The sequence below is a fragment of the Halichoerus grypus genome, chromosome 2 (genome assembly GCF_964656455.1).
Source record: "Halichoerus grypus chromosome 2, mHalGry1.hap1.1, whole genome shotgun sequence".
Lineage (NCBI taxonomy): Eukaryota > Metazoa > Chordata > Mammalia > Carnivora > Phocidae > Halichoerus > Halichoerus grypus.
Window position 1 is genome coordinate 24,550,191 of NC_135713.1, and position 19,324 is coordinate 24,569,514.

General features: G+C 39.3%; 1 protein-coding gene across 8 annotated transcripts in view; it reads right to left on the reverse strand.

Annotated features, from left to right (window-relative positions):
- The window catches only part of DROSHA (drosha ribonuclease III), a 119,387-nt gene that overhangs the window by 24,222 nt on the left and 75,841 nt on the right, over positions 1-19,324 (reverse strand). For all 8 annotated transcript variants that reach the window (XM_078066596.1, XM_078066598.1, XM_078066600.1 and 5 more), the window contains 4 exons: positions 10,850-10,909; positions 9,434-9,533; positions 5,938-6,040; positions 3,912-3,982 (listed from right to left, as the gene is read on the reverse strand). In XM_078066596.1, coding sequence (XP_077922722.1) covers positions 3,912-3,982; positions 5,938-6,040; positions 9,434-9,533; positions 10,850-10,909 — 334 coding nt within the window. The remainder of the gene's footprint in view (positions 1-3,911; positions 3,983-5,937; positions 6,041-9,433; positions 9,534-10,849; positions 10,910-19,324) is intronic.

A 19,324-nucleotide genomic window follows, 5' to 3' on the forward strand; every position in this document is an offset into this window, starting at 1 on the left:
ATGGACACTTGGGCTGCTTCCATGGTTTAGCTATCGTAAAGAATGCTGCAACAAACATAGGGATGCATGTGTCCTTTAGAATTAGTGTTTTTGTATTTTGGGGGTAAATACCCAGTAGTGTGATTACTGGATCATAGGGTAGATCTATTTTTAATTTTTTGAGGACCCTCCATACTGTTTTTCACAGTAGCTGTGCCAGTTTGCGTTCCTACCAAGAGTGCACGAGGGTTCTTTTTTCTCCTCATCCTTGCCAACACTTATTGTTTAGCAACATATTTTTGTTGAATACATACTATGTATTAGCTTACTTAGACAAATGAGATACCATTCCTGTCCTCAAAGGAGCATAGTGGGGAAAAATGAAGGTAAGTATAATTTAATGAACTGAGAGAGGTTCTATAATAGCGATATGTACTGAATGCAAGGAAAACTCTGCTTGGGGGGTGTGAGATAAAGCTTCAAAGAAGAGGTAACTCTTCAGATGTACCCTGAAGAACATGAGGAATCTGGCAAATCAGCAGAGGGAGGGAATCAAAAGCAGAGCACCATAAATGCACAAGTAGTATGTCTCAAAGAACATAGGCACAAAAAGTTAACTCCTAATAGGCAGAACACAGAGGATTTCAGGGCAGTGAAAATACTCTATATGATATCATAATAGATACATGGCATCATACATTTGTCCAAATCCATAGAACGTACAAGGTATACTATAGACTTTGAGTGATGATATAGGTTCATCAATTGTAATAAATGTACCACTCTGATGGGTGATGTTGATAAAATGGGAGAGGCTGTGAATGTGTGGAGGCAAGGGGTATATGAGAAATTTTTACTCTGAATCGGGCTATTAACCTAAAACTGCTCTAAAAAAATCAAGTCTTAAAAAATTTTTTAATTAAAAAAGGGAATTCCTAGAATGGCACAAAGGGGAAGTGAGAAGATGGGAGACAAAAAATAGATGGGAGTCAGATTATGAAAACTATTAAATGCTCTGTTACATAATACAGACTCTGGCAGACAGTAAAGAAATCAAAGACCATAATCAAATCCGTACATTAAAAAGAAGACAACACTAAATGTAGTATGAATGAGAGACTGGAGTCGTGGGGAATCACAACCAGTTCAGTATTTCATGTGAGAGATGAGGAGGGTAAACACTAAAGCAATAGGATGGCCAACAGTGAACCAATTCAAGAGATACTAAGGACAGAACTGATAGGAGTTTGCAACTGAATGGAGATGGGAAGAAAAAAGCTTCAGGACAAAAAGAAGATCCTAAGGTTTGGGTTTAGATGATAAAAGTAAGGGAGGTGAAATGTTTTGGTATTAAGGTGATGAGCTGAAATGCTAAAAATGTTGAAATGAGGTATCTGTGGAACACCCGCATGAAGCTACCAAGGAGCCATTTGAAGACACTTATTCTAATTTCTGGAGCTCCAGAGAAAGGCCAGGGTCGGAGATACTGGGACAGACATGTAAAGACCAAAAGGCGGTGGGGAGGGAGTGGGAGAATATGAAAGATTACAGAGTAATCTCTCCCTATCTTTCTAAGACGCCCATTGGGATGGTCAAATTGCAACAATGGATCTGAAGGTACTGGGAAACCATGAAGGGTCACCCAAAGATGAAAACCTGGAACCAGGAAAAACGGTCTGGGCTGAAGAGTGAATGAACAGCAGACCAGGCTGGGAAGGGAATAACAGCCCTGCTGTGAACAGGGGAGGAATGGTACAGTTAAAGCCCGCTGCAAAGTTCACAGGAAACTGTTTCCCTCAAGGTCTTACAGCAGCTGTAAAATGTCAGAACAGATCGCCTCTTTGAGGGACTACTGCTTTCTTGCCAATGTTGCCCTCTGACCTGCTTTGCTATGTCTTATCCTCTAAATAAAGATTACTGGGGACACTTTTGCTAACCTGCCCTTGGCTCCTGACAGCACCCAATTCCAAATTAATCCCTGGATCCTTCTGATCCAGCCTCAGAAAAGGCAAGCAACCAAGAACTGATCCCTGCTTTCCTGGCCCCCCGCTTAGAATCTGCCAGCACCAGCCCAGGCCTAGGAAAGGACTTGCGCCTCCCTGACTACATGGGTTCAATCAATCTGACTTTGTGGGTCTACAGGTTTGTGTCTGGCTGTCTGCAGCTGATTAGACTTTCACACTACCATTACTCAAAAAAAAAGTTCAACGGTTCACCAGTGTCTCTGACGCGCCACACCTAACAGATGTAAACCAACATGGAGATGTCAAATGCGTTAGACTGTTCTAGTGTGTGCACTTGAAAACGCTGAAATGGAAAGACCATATCTTACTAAGCACTGTTCAGTTTCATAAAAGACACAGTAAAATGAATTCTGAATCTCAGCCGTCCCATTTGTAAGATCATGTTCAGACTCTGCTTTTTCATTTAGTCACTTATTCATTTCATTCCTTTAACGAATATTTATTAAACACTGCTTTTTCATTTAGTCACTTATTCATTTCATTCCTTTAACGAATATTTATTAAACAGTGCCAGCATTGCACTCGCTACTGGAAATATAAGATAAGCTTGCTAAGTAGACAAGTGGGAGAAAAGCAGTTTAAAGAGAGAAAAGAATCTAAACAAAAACTGGTGCAATTAAGAACACACAGTGTATAACTGCATATGATTTAGGAAAAGAAGAACACAGAATGGATGGGGAGGATGCAGGTAAGATGGGAGAAGAGGGTGAGGGAGCTTGGGGGGGTTAGGGGGAGCTTGGGGTAGGTAGGGGGACCAGTTTAAGGCAAGACTGGGGGAAGAAAAAAGTAAAGAGGTTGCTGAAATTGCCAACAAAAGATAAAGGCCAGAACAAAGATATTTTAAGATTTGAGAAAAAGACTTAAAATACACGCCATCTGTTACAGATATAAATCAAGATGCACACTCATTTAATATGTGTAGGACAAAATGGGGGAACAGGGAACATCTGTAGATAACTTTCCCATCAGGAGAGAATTCACACACATAAAATCATCACATATCTCTATAAAAACAAATATAAAAAATCAAATCCTCAGATATGAACATCATCCAGGTCACATTTTTCAAAACTATTGATTCTTTTTTTTAAACTATCCTAAGTAATACAGTAATAACATCTGACAGCCACTTAAGCTGAAGGTTTCAGACAGGCTTAAAACACTGGCTTCCTATGTTCTTTATTGCTCCATGAGGGCTATTTCACTCAATTATAATGACATTTCAATTTGGAATACAGAGTTGCCTCTCCCTTTAAATGTTAAATTGACTTGTTTTGGTACAAAAAGCATCTAGTATGCTCTATTACATGCAGGATTAAAAAGGTAGCTCTAGCAATATTAATAGCTTAATACTTTAGTAACAACAGAAACTATTTCAGAATCTATCATTTGTTCTTAAACTATAATTTGCTTAAGAAAAAAAGTACTTCCATACTCTTTATTCATAGCCCTATTAGAAACTCCCTATGAACTGACTTTCTAAAATAAATGTACATTTATCTAGTCTACATAATTTACATAAAGACAAATCATAAACAGAAAAGCCAAAAGGCGATAGCTTCAAGTAAGCCTGCATGGGGCAGGTACCCAACGATTATAAAACAGAAAATCGTAATTAACTTCAAGATACTTCAAAATAAAGCAAAGTATTCATATTGAATTTGTAAGTGGCCCCGAGGAGAGACAGGGTTTCAGGTAGAAGACAAGCCCCTCGTGTAAGTGTCCACAGCACTTTCCCATTTGCAACAGAGCCGAGTAAGCTATTCTGATGTCCTTGAAGTCTACCATCTACGGCAGATTCGGGGACTTTGTTTCTCCTACACTCTCTTTAAACACAATCACTAACTGATATAAAATCCTCTGTCATAATATATAACTGAGAAAAATCAAATGATTCAGGATAAATACCGGATCATTAAAGAGTAAGCGTCCAAATAACTGTTTGGCTTCCTCCAGGCTTCCCTCCAAGTAAACAGCTCCTAGATAAAAGGATGGGAACACCAAAAGGAAGGCTGCATTAATATTCACAGAAAATTACATATCTCTATAAAAACCAAAAGGCAAGTCAAAACCCACTCACAGAAAAAAACCGACAAGACCAGAAGCAATTGTTTTAAAGGTAGCATTTTCCCTCTTTTAGCCAGGATTTGTATTCTAAATTAGACTGAAATATGAAATTCAATTTACTGAAATCTAAACCCAATATTTTAAGTAGAAAGAGGCCTAATCTGAGCTATCATGAAGGGTATGGGTATGAACTTACTAAGGGAACTATGCACAAACCCTGGCTTTATGAGCATGTTAGGTTTTATTTTATTTTGCTTTCTATTTATAGTTTATGTTTCAGACCATAAGAAAATCTGATAAAACCCGAGTTCAGATCAATGAAGATTTCTGCAAATAAAAATCAGGATAACCTTTTCCTTTAATTTGAAATAACTTTTAACATTAAATTGGATATCAAATCAAGTAACATTTTAATTGGGTATCAAATAACTCCAGAGTAAGGTAGTCATATAGCTTTGAAATCATATTTTTATATCTGTCTTCAGAAAGGCATTTTTTAATGTAAAATATTAAGATACTTAGGGTTTTGATGAATAAATACATTTATTATTTATTATTTATCAGTAGTTGTAGTTATAATAATAATAATAATGCTAATAATAATGAGGATGATAGTAGTAGCAGTCATGGTTTGGGGGCCACTCATGCCCTAGGCACAGTGCAAAGCATTTTCGCATTCTTATCTTTACCTTCACAGGCACCTCAGTAAGAAAGTATTACAGAAGTTTTATAGGATTTGGGTTCATAGTAGGTGATTTGGGGAAGGGTTTGAGGAAATGGAACTCTGAATCAGACACTGCCAAGATTGGATATTAAGATCCTTACAACAATTCTGTGAGGTAAGTGACACTATCTCCATGTCATTGATGGAGAAACTGAGGCTCAAAGAGATTCAATAACTTGGTGAAGACACAGTGCTGATAAATAAAGCAAGAAGGAATTGAATCATGTCTACCTGGCTCAGGAGCCAACCATAACACTAACTAACTGTCAAAATTATTATGTGTACAGAGCACAATAATTCCATGTGACAAATTCTCTGAAAATAGACATATTGGTGCAAAACAGACATAGCTGTGAAAAGACTGTGGATAATAATTATTAAACATTCTCCTGTTACCATCATCAGCACAAAACTATAATGGGATGCTTTTATATTCATTTTCAAAGGAAGAAGGAAAATTGATAAGGAAGTACAAAGGCCTTTAAAAAATAAAATGTACTCAATCATTTATTTAAAAAAAAATCAAGAAATTGTCAATCTACTGTAACATTTCATTGTAAAGCATACTTGCAATCATCAGCTAACATAACTTTCCTGTACCAACAGCTGACTATATTCCAGTTACAGTAAAAAAGAAACCAAGGAAGTAAAGTGCCTGCCTCAGTCTTACTTCAAGTGAGTAAGTTATAGTCATACATACTCAAGCCCTGGGATTTAAAAGATGCAGTGTTTTCAAGATGCTTAAATGAGAAAATCTTGTGAACAGTTTAAAACGTGATCAAAAACAATATCAGGGCCTCATGAGCAACCTACTTACTGTTTATTTATGTATGTGATCCTGAATCGGATCTGGAAAGTAATCCACCTACATATTAACTCACTTCAGTTCAATTCAGCATATACTAAATATGCACGTACGTGACATCAGACACCAATTCAGGCATCAGGAATGCAAGAAAAGAAAGCAAGACTGCTTGCTCTGGAAGAGCTACACTAACCACAATACAACAAAGTTAGTGTTATACTAGGGACCTCACATGCTCTGGAAACAAGTAATTTTGTCCCAAGTCTCCACACTGAATTTTATATGCTCTCCAAACATTTTAAATATGTAAGAAACTAGATTATAAAAAGAGAAATTACCTATTAATGCTTCAAAACAATTAGCCATTGCATGCCGAAGGTCTGATTCTCTACAAAGGTCAGGTCCATGAGCATAAAGCATAAATCGATCCAGTTCAAGTTTCTACAAAATTCAAAATGACAAGTAAGAAAGAATTTGGCAAAATCATAACTGTAACAATTCAACATCTCCTGGGGGTAAGGAGTAATGGTTACAAATTAATTGGCCTTGTGTCAGTATATTAAGAGAGTTTAGGTTGCCATTCATTAGGAGTCCTTACATATGGTTCAGATCTGACTAACCGCAACCTTTCCCCAAGTAGGCTTCTATGAACTCTGATGTTTCAATTCTGATGGTTCAGAAATGATCAGACCTGAGTCCAATTCCAAGTTCAGACCAAGCACTAGTCCAAGCTGGAAAAAGACTATGCTATAACACATGGGCCTCTGGATTCACCCAACATGTCTAGAGAGACACGAACACAACCCAAAGTTAACCTCTTTGATTCCTGAGTTATGTGGTACTGATATTTGTACTATACAACAGATTTCTATGTGGTAGAATTAATGGGGATCCTCAGAAGACTTCTAAATGCCTTATAACTCTAAATTTTTTTTTTTAATTTGGTAAGGATTTTTGCGGCTCTTTATCTTTGTACTTGTGTCCCCTTTATGAGGTCTCCATACTTATCTTTCTGAAGGCTCAGTGAGATCTTCTGAGCAATGGGGTTGGATTTATCTTACGGGCTCTGGAATACTGTTTGTAATGAATTATGCTTCCTTTTTTTATTTGGCCTCAGAAAAGTTTAGAACCAAATTTGTGGTTGAAATTGTGTAGGACTTAGGAATATATCTGTGTATAATAACTTTACCTCTGGCTTCCTTTTTCTGTCTTAACCACATTTTCTCTTTACTCTGAGTTCAGTACCTACTTATTTCTTATCCTATTGTATTATAATATACAAATCAAGTCCTTTAAGAACTAGACACAGTATGAATGATTTTTTTTAAATAAAACTCCTGAGACTGAATAAATGGAAATCATAATTCTTTCCATAAAAGGAGAAAAATACAAACATTGCATAAGCATGCAATAAATCTGTTTCCATTACCCTATAATTCAATTCAATAAATTCTTACTAAGCTGTAACATGTTACATAATAAGGACCAAGTCACAAGTCAATGAACAACATAGGATAATATAAGTCTCATCAGTCCTCAGATAAGATACTCAGATTTTGTGTGTCTCAGTATGCATGTTAAAAATATCCATATCCATTTACACTGGAAAAGGTAGAGACAATAAAAACAAGAGATATATGCTATCAGTATTCTGTATTGCTAGGAATTCATGAGTACAAAATATATTCAAATGAGTTTTGACTACCACAAATGCAACAGCAGAAAACACTCTTTTAAAAAATTGATCCCTAAGTGCAAGAACTTATGGTAGAATATGTAAATTTCATCTGTGGCACAACTTCACTGGGAAAATCCAATTGTTTGCTAATCTCTGGAGCCCTGTTTGAGAATAGACTGCAAGCCATATTTTATATTACAAACAACTATTCTGGAATGCTATGAATTTTCCAACTTTTCATAATCCTTGCTCTATATCTTTACTTTTTCATGTAGGCATTAGTGGAACTTTTAAAAAGGAGAGTGTGTTGAAGTGTTCATTTGTCTGGAGAGCTGACCTGGAGCTTTCATTAGGTTCTTAAAGATTCTCAGCAATCCTCTGTCAAGTGCCCCCTTCCCAAGTGGTTAAGAGCCACTAGTCTAGACCAAGGGCAAGGCCACCATTACCTTCTACTGGAGCAGACAGGTGTTGAATGCTATGGGAATGTCAGTACTTGGGGTGGAGGAAGATCATAGAGAAAGCTCAAGGGAGAAACTGGCCAAAATAACTCATCACCTAATGTGTCACAGAGCAGTGTCTGTTTTCCTGTTAGGGCAATTTTCCACGCTTTGTAAATATCCTCCCTACAACTGTTTGAAAAATAATTATACAATTCCATTATATTTTAAACTGAAAAAAAAAAAGTGGGGGGAGTGGGTTGACAACTACTTATTCATGTGTATTTCCAATGAACACTTACGTGTCCTATCAGGAAACATTTGACAGTTAAATCAACTGAACACTAAAGCAGTTTTAGGTAGAGTTGTGGAATTTCATTCATGGTAAAGCTGCTAAAACAAAGAAGCATTCCTGTTGCCTATAGTTTCTCATTAACACATCATTGTTTACATTCTCAAATGCCATCACTATGATGACTACGATGTTACCTAAAATAAAATAATGTACTCTTGCTAACATAAAAACCAGAGTCTAAAATAAACCATTTTGAATATACTTAATGCCTCAGCAAGATCAAATTAAGAACTAGATTTTATCTAGTCTTTTCTATCAAATTCCAACATTTATATCAAAATGAAGAAAAAAAAATACTTAAAGGAAAAATCAAGGAAAACCCAAAAAAGCTTTTCCAGTGAATCACTGGTGTTGGGGGATTTAAGGGCCACGGTTTCCTCTACTATTGAATAAACCCACAGGTCTATAAAATGTAATAATTTATAATGAGAACAGTGGCAGCCACAATAAAAACAACCAACTCCTACTAATTTATTTACCTGTTTGTGTGATTACTACAAACAGGGATTGTGCCAAGCACTTTATAAACTGAATTATTAAAACTCAAACAAATAATCTCATTTGATTCTCACAACCACCCTGTGTGGCAGATGTTGATGCCACCTCCATTTTGCAGATGAGAAAGCAGAGACTTGGAGGAGACAACAATTTGTCTATGGCCCCCCAATTTGTAAGAGGGGCATGGATTGGAATCCTCATGGCCAATCCAAGCGCCTGTGTTCTGTTTGCTATAACTTACTATACTAAGACACCACACAAAGAAAGGAATATCAAATGAGATCATGTAAATAAGTAAAATGTCTACCATGAATCTAAATTGAGAAAAGGTTCTCTTAGTCAAACAATGAAGTCAGCTAGCTGGACAGCCTAAACACTAAATCTTAATTACTGGGATTTGTGATGTTTGGGGATTCTCAAAGATCGATAAAGTATCCCTTGTGGGTATGAATGGGCAGGCATATTCTATTCAAAGCTATAATGCTGCTTATTAATGTAAATCAAAGACAAATGTAATACAGAAATAGCACACAAAGGGAAAATACAAAATATTTCATTTCTTTTGCTCTGTTCTTATTCTTTTCCCCAAATGTTTAACTCTGTTCACACACATCTGTCAAATTTTTCCTCTTCTGTTATCAAGTTACTTCACCATGGAGTTCATTAGCTGCTGGTGAACCCACAAATGTAACAGAACTAATAAGGTTGAATCTTTAAAACCCAAACAAAAAAAATCCTTCCCGGTCTATAAAATATTAAACTCTTAATACACCCTTAAAGAGCTACTTATTCAAATGCAAAACTATGCATGGACTGAAGACGAAAATGTCAGACTTTACTACAAATGTGTCAGACATTTGACATACCTTTGCTAACATGGCAAGGTGCTGATTCTGAACAATGGCAGTACGGTAAGTTGCTAATCCTCCTTCTTCCAGACTCGGAAACAAATAGTACAAATGGACACTGCAAAAAAAAAAAAAAAAAAAAAAGGCATATAAATAAATATGCATCACAACATTCCGTCTGTGGCTCCAAGTCATAAAAACAGGCCTGGCACACAATATCTGCACAATAGATACCAGCTGAATTGGACTAAACTGAAGGGTTTGATGAAAAGTCTTTGAAAGTTAACTAGTAAGCACGTGTATCTGAATGTGCTAACACCCAAACAACACCATTAACTACTATTTTCACATTTACTTCTGTTAAAAGACTGCTCTGGCAAATCTGGCGACAAAGACCTGAAGGGCTGGTCACGTACTGCTGAGAGCAAACCGATGTGACACTCAGAAATCGGGCCTGGAAACAAATACCTTTGCTTGGGCTGCATTATGATTGGCCTCTGAAGAGAAGCCTGGGCGGGGCAGCAGCGGTAGCGTGTCCCTGACAGGTGTGACAGGGACAGGAGCAGAACTGAGAGTGGCACACATGGTTGCTTGTGCCCTGACGAAAGCCAAACGGGTTGATGAGGAAAGTGCTCGGATATGGAGGAAGGCCCCAGGGAAAGCCAGTTCAGACCATGACCGCAACTGCCTCTTCTAAATCGCAGACCAGTTTTTAAGATCCACTGTTGATCAGGGCAGCTAAGCTTATGTAGTCCTATTGTGTCCAGCGAGGACAGGCTTGCAGAGCAGCCCCTCTGCCTCATTATGTCCTTCTTGGGAAAAGAAATGACCCAGAGAGAATACAAATAGCTCAAGACCGCTCCCAGAGAAGCATGCATTGTCTCCCTTTAAAAGAGAAACGATGTGGGTATGAAAACACAAAATGCACTTTCCTACCCTTATCACCAAATTAAGGACACGAAAACACTTCTGGGGAGAAAACACATATAAATGCATACATACACACACCAAAATCTCGTCATTAAAATTACTTGTAAGTTTTACTTCCCTTGAGATTGGAAAGAGTGAAAAATGGATCAAAGACAAATCCTAGAAAATGAAATGACATTTTAAAATATCATCCCTTTCTCTACAAATTGAATATAAGCTCTGAAGCATCTAGACCAAGACAAGCTGATCTCTTGTGGCTGTGGCAACTTGAACATAAACTTGACAGGACAAAGACAGTAGTAGCCTTTCATCTTGTAATCTTGTGCATTACTGCGTCAGTGAGTACAAGTTATCAGGGCAAGAGCCACAGACATGTGGCTTTCAAGCTCTACAGAAGGGACAAAATATGGTGTTTCAATGCCTTATTTAGCTAATTTAGGTAATATAGTAAGTATGTTACCTATAAAATGTAATTATTGGGGGACAGCAGAAAAACCTCCTTACCTGGTCAGAAATTCAACAACAGCATCACCTAGGAACTCCAACCTTTCATTGTGATTAATCCTATAGGAGAATTAAAAAGATCACTTAAAATGGGAAACATTTACATTCCTTCCATCTCTTCTCAAAGAAAAGACATATAAGAGTTAGCTCCTTTTGTAATTGAAACATCCCACCTTATTCCTCACAATCAAAAGCACTGACTGCCATCTTAGCTGGAGTATGAGATACCTACTGGGGAAGGGAGGGGGCATTCTATCCTACTATGTGGTTCGGGCCTTCCGACCCGGGGGCTTCCTTCCCCTGAGAATCAGATTTAAAGTGAGGAGGTATCACCCTAACAACTGAATCTTTCCACACTGCTATCAGGTAGGTGAGAGAAAGGAGAATGTACTCTAATGAGTTAGAACTGAACACTGAAAAATCCGTTTGGTACAACGTTCCAAGAACAGCTTCCCATTGCCCAAACTCTAAACTTAACTTAGCTTCTAAAGTCCTTCAAAAGAGGCCTAATCTACTTTTTCAAGTCCCGGTAACCACTGCTATCCTCTCCCACCTATGTTTTGGGCTCTTGTCCCAAAACTGTGTGGTACTCTCTGAAAGGGGCATCCGCCCTGAAGCTTTCCACCATCTTCCCTGTGCACAGAGCCACACAAACCTACTCATCCCTCAAGGTCTAGTGAAATGTTGCTTCTCTACGAATCCCTGCCGGATTCCTCTCATCAAAATTAATACCTCCCCCTCCGCGCCTATCACACATTATTTATACCTTCACTGTATGAGGAAGGCACATCTCAGAGGCTAAGTTCCTCACATCCAAGTAGAAGGCTGAAGGACCAGGAAGGTGGTCCACAAACAACTTCCCTCGGCCTCTCAGAAAGTCTGGCACAGCCAGCTTCCCTCGGGGCTCCAGCAGATCACTATCTCTGGTTGGGCAGAGATGTGACACGATCTGGTTTAGGTTTTTAAAGGGCCACCCTGGCTGCTATGCAAAGAATGTGTGAGGGAAGACAAGCACTGAGGAGGGTACTGTGGCTCTCCGGGGAGACATGCCCGAGGCTCGGGCTGGGGAGGCGATGATGGAGGAGGGGAGAAAAGAAAGAATGAAGGTCAATGCCTGGATTTTGGCTTCCATAGTTGGGTGAAAGGAGGTGGTGCCATTTACTGTGAAGGGAAGACCAAAAGTGGAACAGGTTTGTGCAGAAGCAGGAGTTGCATTTTATTTTTTTTTTTTTTAATTTTTTTAAAAAGATTGTATTTATTTATTTGACAGAGAAAGACACAGCGAGAGAGGGAACACAAGCAGGGGGAGTGGGAGAGGGAGAAGCAGGCTCCCCGTGGAGCAGGGAGCCCGACGAGGGGCTCAATCCCAGGACCCTGGGATCATGACCTGAGCCAAAGGCACACGCTTAATGACTGAGCCACCTGGGCGCCCCAGTAGTTGCATTTTAGGCATGTTCACTTTGAAATGTCCACAAAACAACCAAATGGAGAAATCCAGTATATATATTAACCTGCTGTTCGTGGACAAGAACAAAGCTGATAAAAAATCTTTAGTAGGAGTGGTCAATGTTTAGACAGGATTTCGGGTGATGGAACTGGATGATACTACCTAGGGAGAGAATGCAGCTAGAGAAGAGGGGTCCCAGGACTGAGCCCAGGGGAGGGTCACACTTGAGGTCAAGCAGAAGGGAAACCAGCAAAGGAAAGAGGACTGGCGGGGGGTGGGGGGTTGCAGAAAAGGAGGCAAGTGTCAAGAAAGAGACAGACTCAAGGAAGATGCAGAGAAAGCACTGATGCAGCAGTGCTGAGGACGCTATTGAGGCCACCAGGGGCCAGCTCTGTGAGGTGAAGAAGACACACCTGATTCTGGTCAAAGCAGGCTACAGAGTGACGTGCGTCCAAAGCTGCATATGGGAAGAACCCAAGTGCCTGTTTCAGGGCCAACGGTGGACAGACAAACCACTGGGGGACGGGGGATTATAACAGGAGGAAACCAGAAAGGACAGTAACAAAAGTGCCAGGGAAAGGAGAGCACACCGAGCCCCTGGGACCTAAGCAAAGAAGGCAAGGGACAGGCCTGGGACTGAGCAGGATCTCACCTGACTCCAGAGACTTCTTTAAATATCTCTGACACTGACCCTCATCTTCTCCAAAAATTCAATAGCTGACTATCAAGTCCAAACCTGCCTGGTTTTCAAGGCCATTCTTTATCTAGTTCCACGGTAGTCACCCATTTCATCTACTTTTTTTTTCTTTAAAGATTTTATTTATTTATTTGACAGAGAGAGAGAGAGCACAAGCAGGGGGAGCAACAGAGGCAGAGGGAGAAGCAGACTCCCCGCTGAGCAGGAAGCCTGATGCGGAACTCGATCCCAGGACCCTGGGTCATGACCTGTGCCGAAGCAGACGCTTCACCAACTGAGCCACCCAGGCGCCCCTCATCTATTTTCAACATCCATTTACAACTCTCGGTTGACCAACCTCTGCACTGTACCAGACACACCACTGCTTGTCCCTCCTGTGTTACCTCTCCCAAATCCTGCTCATTCTTAACGTCAGCTGGCGGCCTGCCCTAACTGCTGGAGCCCCCAGCAATGCTCTCACACCCCCACACCTGCATCCCCATCCCCACATGATTTAAATGTTTATCACTCAATTTATTTCAAAATTATATACCATCTTTTATTGTTCTCTGATTCTTGTGTGCCAGTTTAGTTTCCATATTTAAAGTGACCTTATGGTTTCAGTATATGCGGAAAATAAAAAAATATTTATTTCCAAATTAAATGACTCTTGGCTACCCAATTTCTACTTGGTAATTTGAGTTCAATTTTATATTATCTCACATATCTCATAAGTTAATTTTTTCACCCTAACATTCCTCCACGGTTTAGAATTTTAAAGGAAAACAAATGTAGTAGGAGAAAACTGGAAAGATCTGAGCAACAAAGATGTGATTCTGAACACTCATTTCAATATATGGCCTTTACTTATGTGAAAAAGGCATTCTGGAAAGCAGTTAATGGCAAATAATGGAAAATGAAAAGAAAGAGTGAACAATTTATGGCTGTGGTGAGGAATTCACAATCTAATAGCTTACAGAGAGAGAGAGAGAGAAAGAGAAAAAAAGAAAGAAAGAAATTAGGCCCTCAAACATATTTTTCTTAGTCTTACCTAATTTATATTAGATTTTAAGACTTTTTGTTGCTATTCCATTAGCCAAGGTGACTAAACAGTATATATTTTTTAAAAATTTATTTATTTTTGAGAGAGAGCACAGTGGCGGGGGGGGAAGAAACCAAGAGAGAATCTCAAGCAGACTCCCCACTGAGTGCGGAGCCTGACACAGGCCTCGATCCCAGGACCCTGACATCACGACCTAAGCCGAAATCAAGAGCCGTTCAACCGACTGTGCCATCCAGACGCCCCTGACTAAACATTATATTTAAAAAATATATCGTTTAGAAGTTACTCGATACTGCATTTTGCTTTTTGTCAAATACAGCAGAATTCCAACAAAAGTGTCTGTCATCATTCTTGGAGAACGCATCAAGAAACAGAGGCCCTGGTTAACATGGTACCATGTTAATCCCTCAGACTTCTTGCCAAATTAATTTCGTGAAACCTAATAAGCTGTTGTCCTAAGAGACAGTGGGAACAAAGAAAAGAAATGGTGAGGTTTTTGTTTTTGTTTAAAGATTTTATTTATTTGAGAGAAAGAGAGTACAAGCGGGGGAGGGGCGGAGGGAAAGGAAGAAGCAGGCTCCCCATCCAGCGGGGACACGGGGCTCCATCCCAGGACCCTGGGATCATGACCTGAGCCGAAGGCAGACACTTAACTGACTGAGCCACCCAAGCGCCCCGAAATGGTGAGTTTTTAAAAAGAAAGAAATTAGAATTATCCTATTCTTTTCCAAAAGTCAGGAAAATGAAAATAGTATTTTCTGTGGTAGAGACTTTATTTTCTTCCCAACAGTTCAAAGTACTGTACAGGAAAATCTACTTAACATGGAAAGCCAGAAACTGCACCTGGGGTGGGGACAAACCATATTTGGATTGTCTTATGCTTTATTAAAAAATAAGACATCTCATCAAAGAATAACAGCTGCTTTGAGTCATATACTATTTGAATGAACTCATACTGGCATAAGTTTTACTTTAATTTGTTTTATAAACTTCCAGGGAGACAAGAACTATGTCTAGGATTTTAATAACCACAAAGTTAGACTATTATTCAGTATGTTAAAATACAAGGTCACAGTTCCAAACAGGTTTATTCAATAGTGAGTCTGCCATCCACTAAATAATTTGCCCATATCCAGCGTATGTTTTCCTGTATCTGCACTATGCTAAACCCTGGCAATAAGCCACAAACAAAAATGGGGATGAAATACCACTTCAGTTTATTATTATACTGAACAATTCCTAATCCAGTGGTTTATCTGGAAAAAATGGACAGAGTGAGCTGCTAGTCACTGTTGAGTGCAGCAGCAAAGCTTTTGTTCCTTCTTCTATTGTTTCTACATTCTTTAATCACCCTCTTTATAAATACTAGCAAGCTCCAAGAGGAAATGTTTACTGAGCAATAAACACTCCACTTGTTTTTGAGAACTGAATCAACAAAGGCATTATGAAATCTAGATTAACTATAACATTTATATAGCACATTTGGTCTGAGGTATTCAAAGCACTTTATAAAACATAACAGTCTCCCTGTATCAGTAATTACTGTAGGGTTTCCTTTACTTCATGGAAAACCATCTTGGGATGGGTCAAGTCCACGGGTAACTACCACGGAGAGGGTATGGACATTTTCTCACCTTTCCATTCCAGGCTTCAACCAGTGACAGGTGGAATAAAGCTAGAAGGGGTGCTGGAGATCAGCTGAACCTTCCACCCAGTTCAGGAATTCCTTCTATTCATTACATCTACCTGGACACTTAGTGGGAGGGGAGGTCACAGAGCTACTAGATCTGAGACCCGCTGGACCTAGGGATCCAGGTTAAGCATCTCTGGAATTTAACGTGAATTTTTAAGCCAGCAAATCTACTCAGTGGAATTCACATATACTCAAGCATATTTTATTGTCTTGACTGCAAGACACTTATGTATAACTAACTGAAACTTGCAACTACCATTTCTTTAAACACAGAGACACTAATAAATAGTCCATGTGTCTCACTCTTTGCTCCAATAGATTCTTAAACATGATGTCTACCAATGACTCTACCAATCAAAAAACAAAATGAAACCAGGCAGCTCATTTTTCCATTACCAGTCCTCTAGCCTCTCTTTCCCAAAGATCTTACTGATAATACATGGATTACTTGAATGCCACCAAAAGCCTAAATCCTTCAGAGACCCTTTCTGTGGTAACAATTCATTGAAATTTATACAAGTTAAATATAATTATACAACTGAGATTTATGTGTTTAAACAGTGACACTTTAAAAAATTATGGGTGGCATATTCACATGAGATGATGCCACCATAAAAGTTAATTATTCTATAGTTTTGTTAGACAGACAGATTTTTATTTATTTAAGACTTCATGCCTTTTTGTAAATCCTAGCTGGTGCCAAATCAGATTAAGTAAGATACTAACCTGCCATTTAAACCTCTGCTGATGGTTCTTAACCATCCAAGTTTTCCTATTTAACATCCAAGTTTCCCTATTTCTAGGGAAATGTAAACAATAACCTGAGATGAAAATAATATCATGAATGGCATTCTTTCCTTTAATACTTATTTTCTGAGCTTCTGCTCTGTAAAAAGTACTATTTGGAAAGAAAGAAAGAGAGAAAGAGAGAAAGAGAAAGAAAGAAAGAGAGAGAAAGAAAGAAAGAAAGAAAGAAAGAAAGAAAGAAAGAAAGAAAGAAAGAAAAAGAAAGAAAGAAAAGAAAGGAAAGAAAGAAAGAAAGAAAGAAAGAAAGAAAGAAAGAAAGAAAGAAAGAAAGAAAAGAAAAGGAAAGGAAAGAGTCTGACCACAGACCTTCAAGATGCTTACAGTAAAGAAAATCAGGCCATAAAACAGGGTTCCAGGGCATTCCAGGGGGAGATGTACAATGACTGTTGGCGCTTGAGGAAGGGAAAGAGTGAGCCTGATAGCACAATCAGTACCTCAGTGGTATTGGTGTGTACGCAGCCACAGGGAAAAGCAAAACGTGCCTGGAAAAGTGGCCTGGGGCCAGGTCTCGGTTGCTGGATTCAGCTGGGGAGGTTTGGGCTTATCCAGTAGATGATAACACATCACTTAAAGCTTTCAAGCAGGTTATAGCTAAAAACTAGAATCTAGGCTCCAGAAATAGCAAGATGACTGAATGCAGAGGCAGTATGAGGGTAGAACTGGCAAAATGTGGTCACTAACTATAGAGCAGGATGGGCAGGGGTGTGAGGAGTGGTTTCCAGGAGGACCAGGAAAAGAATTCGGTCAAGAGCCCCTCCCCTCACTCCTCTCTCTTGCCTGCCTTGCTCCTCCACATTCCCACTTCCATTAGTAGCTCACTCCCTCTTTATTTTCTCAGGTCTGAAGTTCTGAGCAAGCCTGATTGAGAGGAGGTACAACCACCGACACTGGCAATTTGATAGTGTTTGTGTCAAAGATCTACAAACACTTCCAAGGAGTAGGAATAATTGCATCCCATTTTATAATAGCAAACTAAGAGACAAAGAAGGGAGAGGGCAAATCACCTCAAGTGAATTCAATTACTGAAGTGTACAATATAAAACTGACCTATAATCCCTAAACAACCACCAGAGCTATCCTCAGCCCCACAGCAGATTATGTATGTTTTGTTTTTGACCTTCATTGAAGTACTTAGCAGAGGACCCCTTACATTAAGTTATTTATGTTTATAGCACTCTTATCCCACCTGAGGTGGTCACACATCCTGGTGAGTAGGAGCTTTGTCTTACTTGCCTTAAATTCCTCTAAAAGACCTATAAACTGCCTCAAACTTGAAAAGCACTAGATAAATGTTCTGTCGAACTGAATGTGCATGAAGAGTCTTAGGTACAGCTCCTACAGCTGGGCACAGGTGGGACTGCTGGACGGCCGCACGCAACCAACAGCAGAGCTAGCCATCGAAGAATCGAGGAGGCTCTTCCTGAACAGAAATGTGGGCTCAATTCTGCCTCAGCAGTAAGATCAGGTACACAGCCAGAGGCTCTCAACACAAGCAGCAAAGCACAAGCACATATTTGTTTATGCGCTATCATTTTCAATATGGTGAATTCAAAAAGAACACAGTTTCTCAGATATAATTCCTTCTGCCACAGTAAGAAAGCCATCTCTTTGGGACAGAGCAAAAGAAAACCTATATCATGACATCTGAACAGCGCTATCAAGAGACAATTTATATACCACAACTATAGCTGGGATGGATGAGACAAAGATAATTTAAGCTCATGCTTTCATCACTGAAAAGTACACGTGTAGGGCATGCGGAGCCTTGCTAATGGGGCTGCAGGGAACTCAGGGTTCCACTTATTAAAATACAGAACTGGTCATCTGGAGACTCTACAAGATAGCAGGGTAAAATGAAACCATGGCCACACTGTCCCTGAGGGTGTGATTAAGGGCTCTTTTAATTAGACAGCTCTTTTCTGATCTTAGACTCTCACAGAATACCATAGTAAGGTGTACATCTTCAAACGGGAATTTTAAAGTTTCATCCTGCCTTTCTTTTTACTTCTTGATTGAAGAGGAAGATAGGATGGTCTATGATAATTTCAAAAGAGCAACTCAAGGCAAGCCAATTTAAAAAGAAAAGTGACAGATGAAAAAAAGGTAGAAAAGAAAGCTATGCTAGCTATGGCTGGTCACTCTCTTGGCCATGGATGCCAGTTATGAGCTGCAGCAACTGTCTCTGTCACTTCTAACTCCGCTCAACCCACCTTTAATCCATCTAAGCCTGGAACCCAAAAGGGGCAAGCCTGGCTATTCAACTTTTCAACTGCCAGGTTAAAAAAGAAACATGCCCTCCAGCAATCTCCTCTACTGGCCTTAAGAATGTAACCTGCTATGTTTCACACACACAGATAAGCCTCCTGAGGGCAACATCAGAGCTTCATCAGCCTTGCTTCTATTCAGTTTTCCATAGTTGTTAATGAGTTTGAACCAGTCCACTTCCTTCCCAGATTCTTCAGGGGCTCAAGGCCACACAAAAGAATGTTAATATAGGAGGGTATCCCCAACCCATATGTAAGACCAGTATTATCCTAATAATAAAACCATACAAAACATCACAGAAAAGGAAAATTACAGACCAATAACTTATGAATATAGACACAAAAATCCCCATCACAATACTAGCAGACTAAGTTCATAGCATATAAAAAGCATAATCAAGTGAGATGTATCCCAGGAAAGCAAGGTTGGTTCAACATCCAAAAATCAATGAACATAATATACCATATGAATAGGATAAATGATAAAGAAAAAAACCAGATGATCATCTCAATAGACACACACAA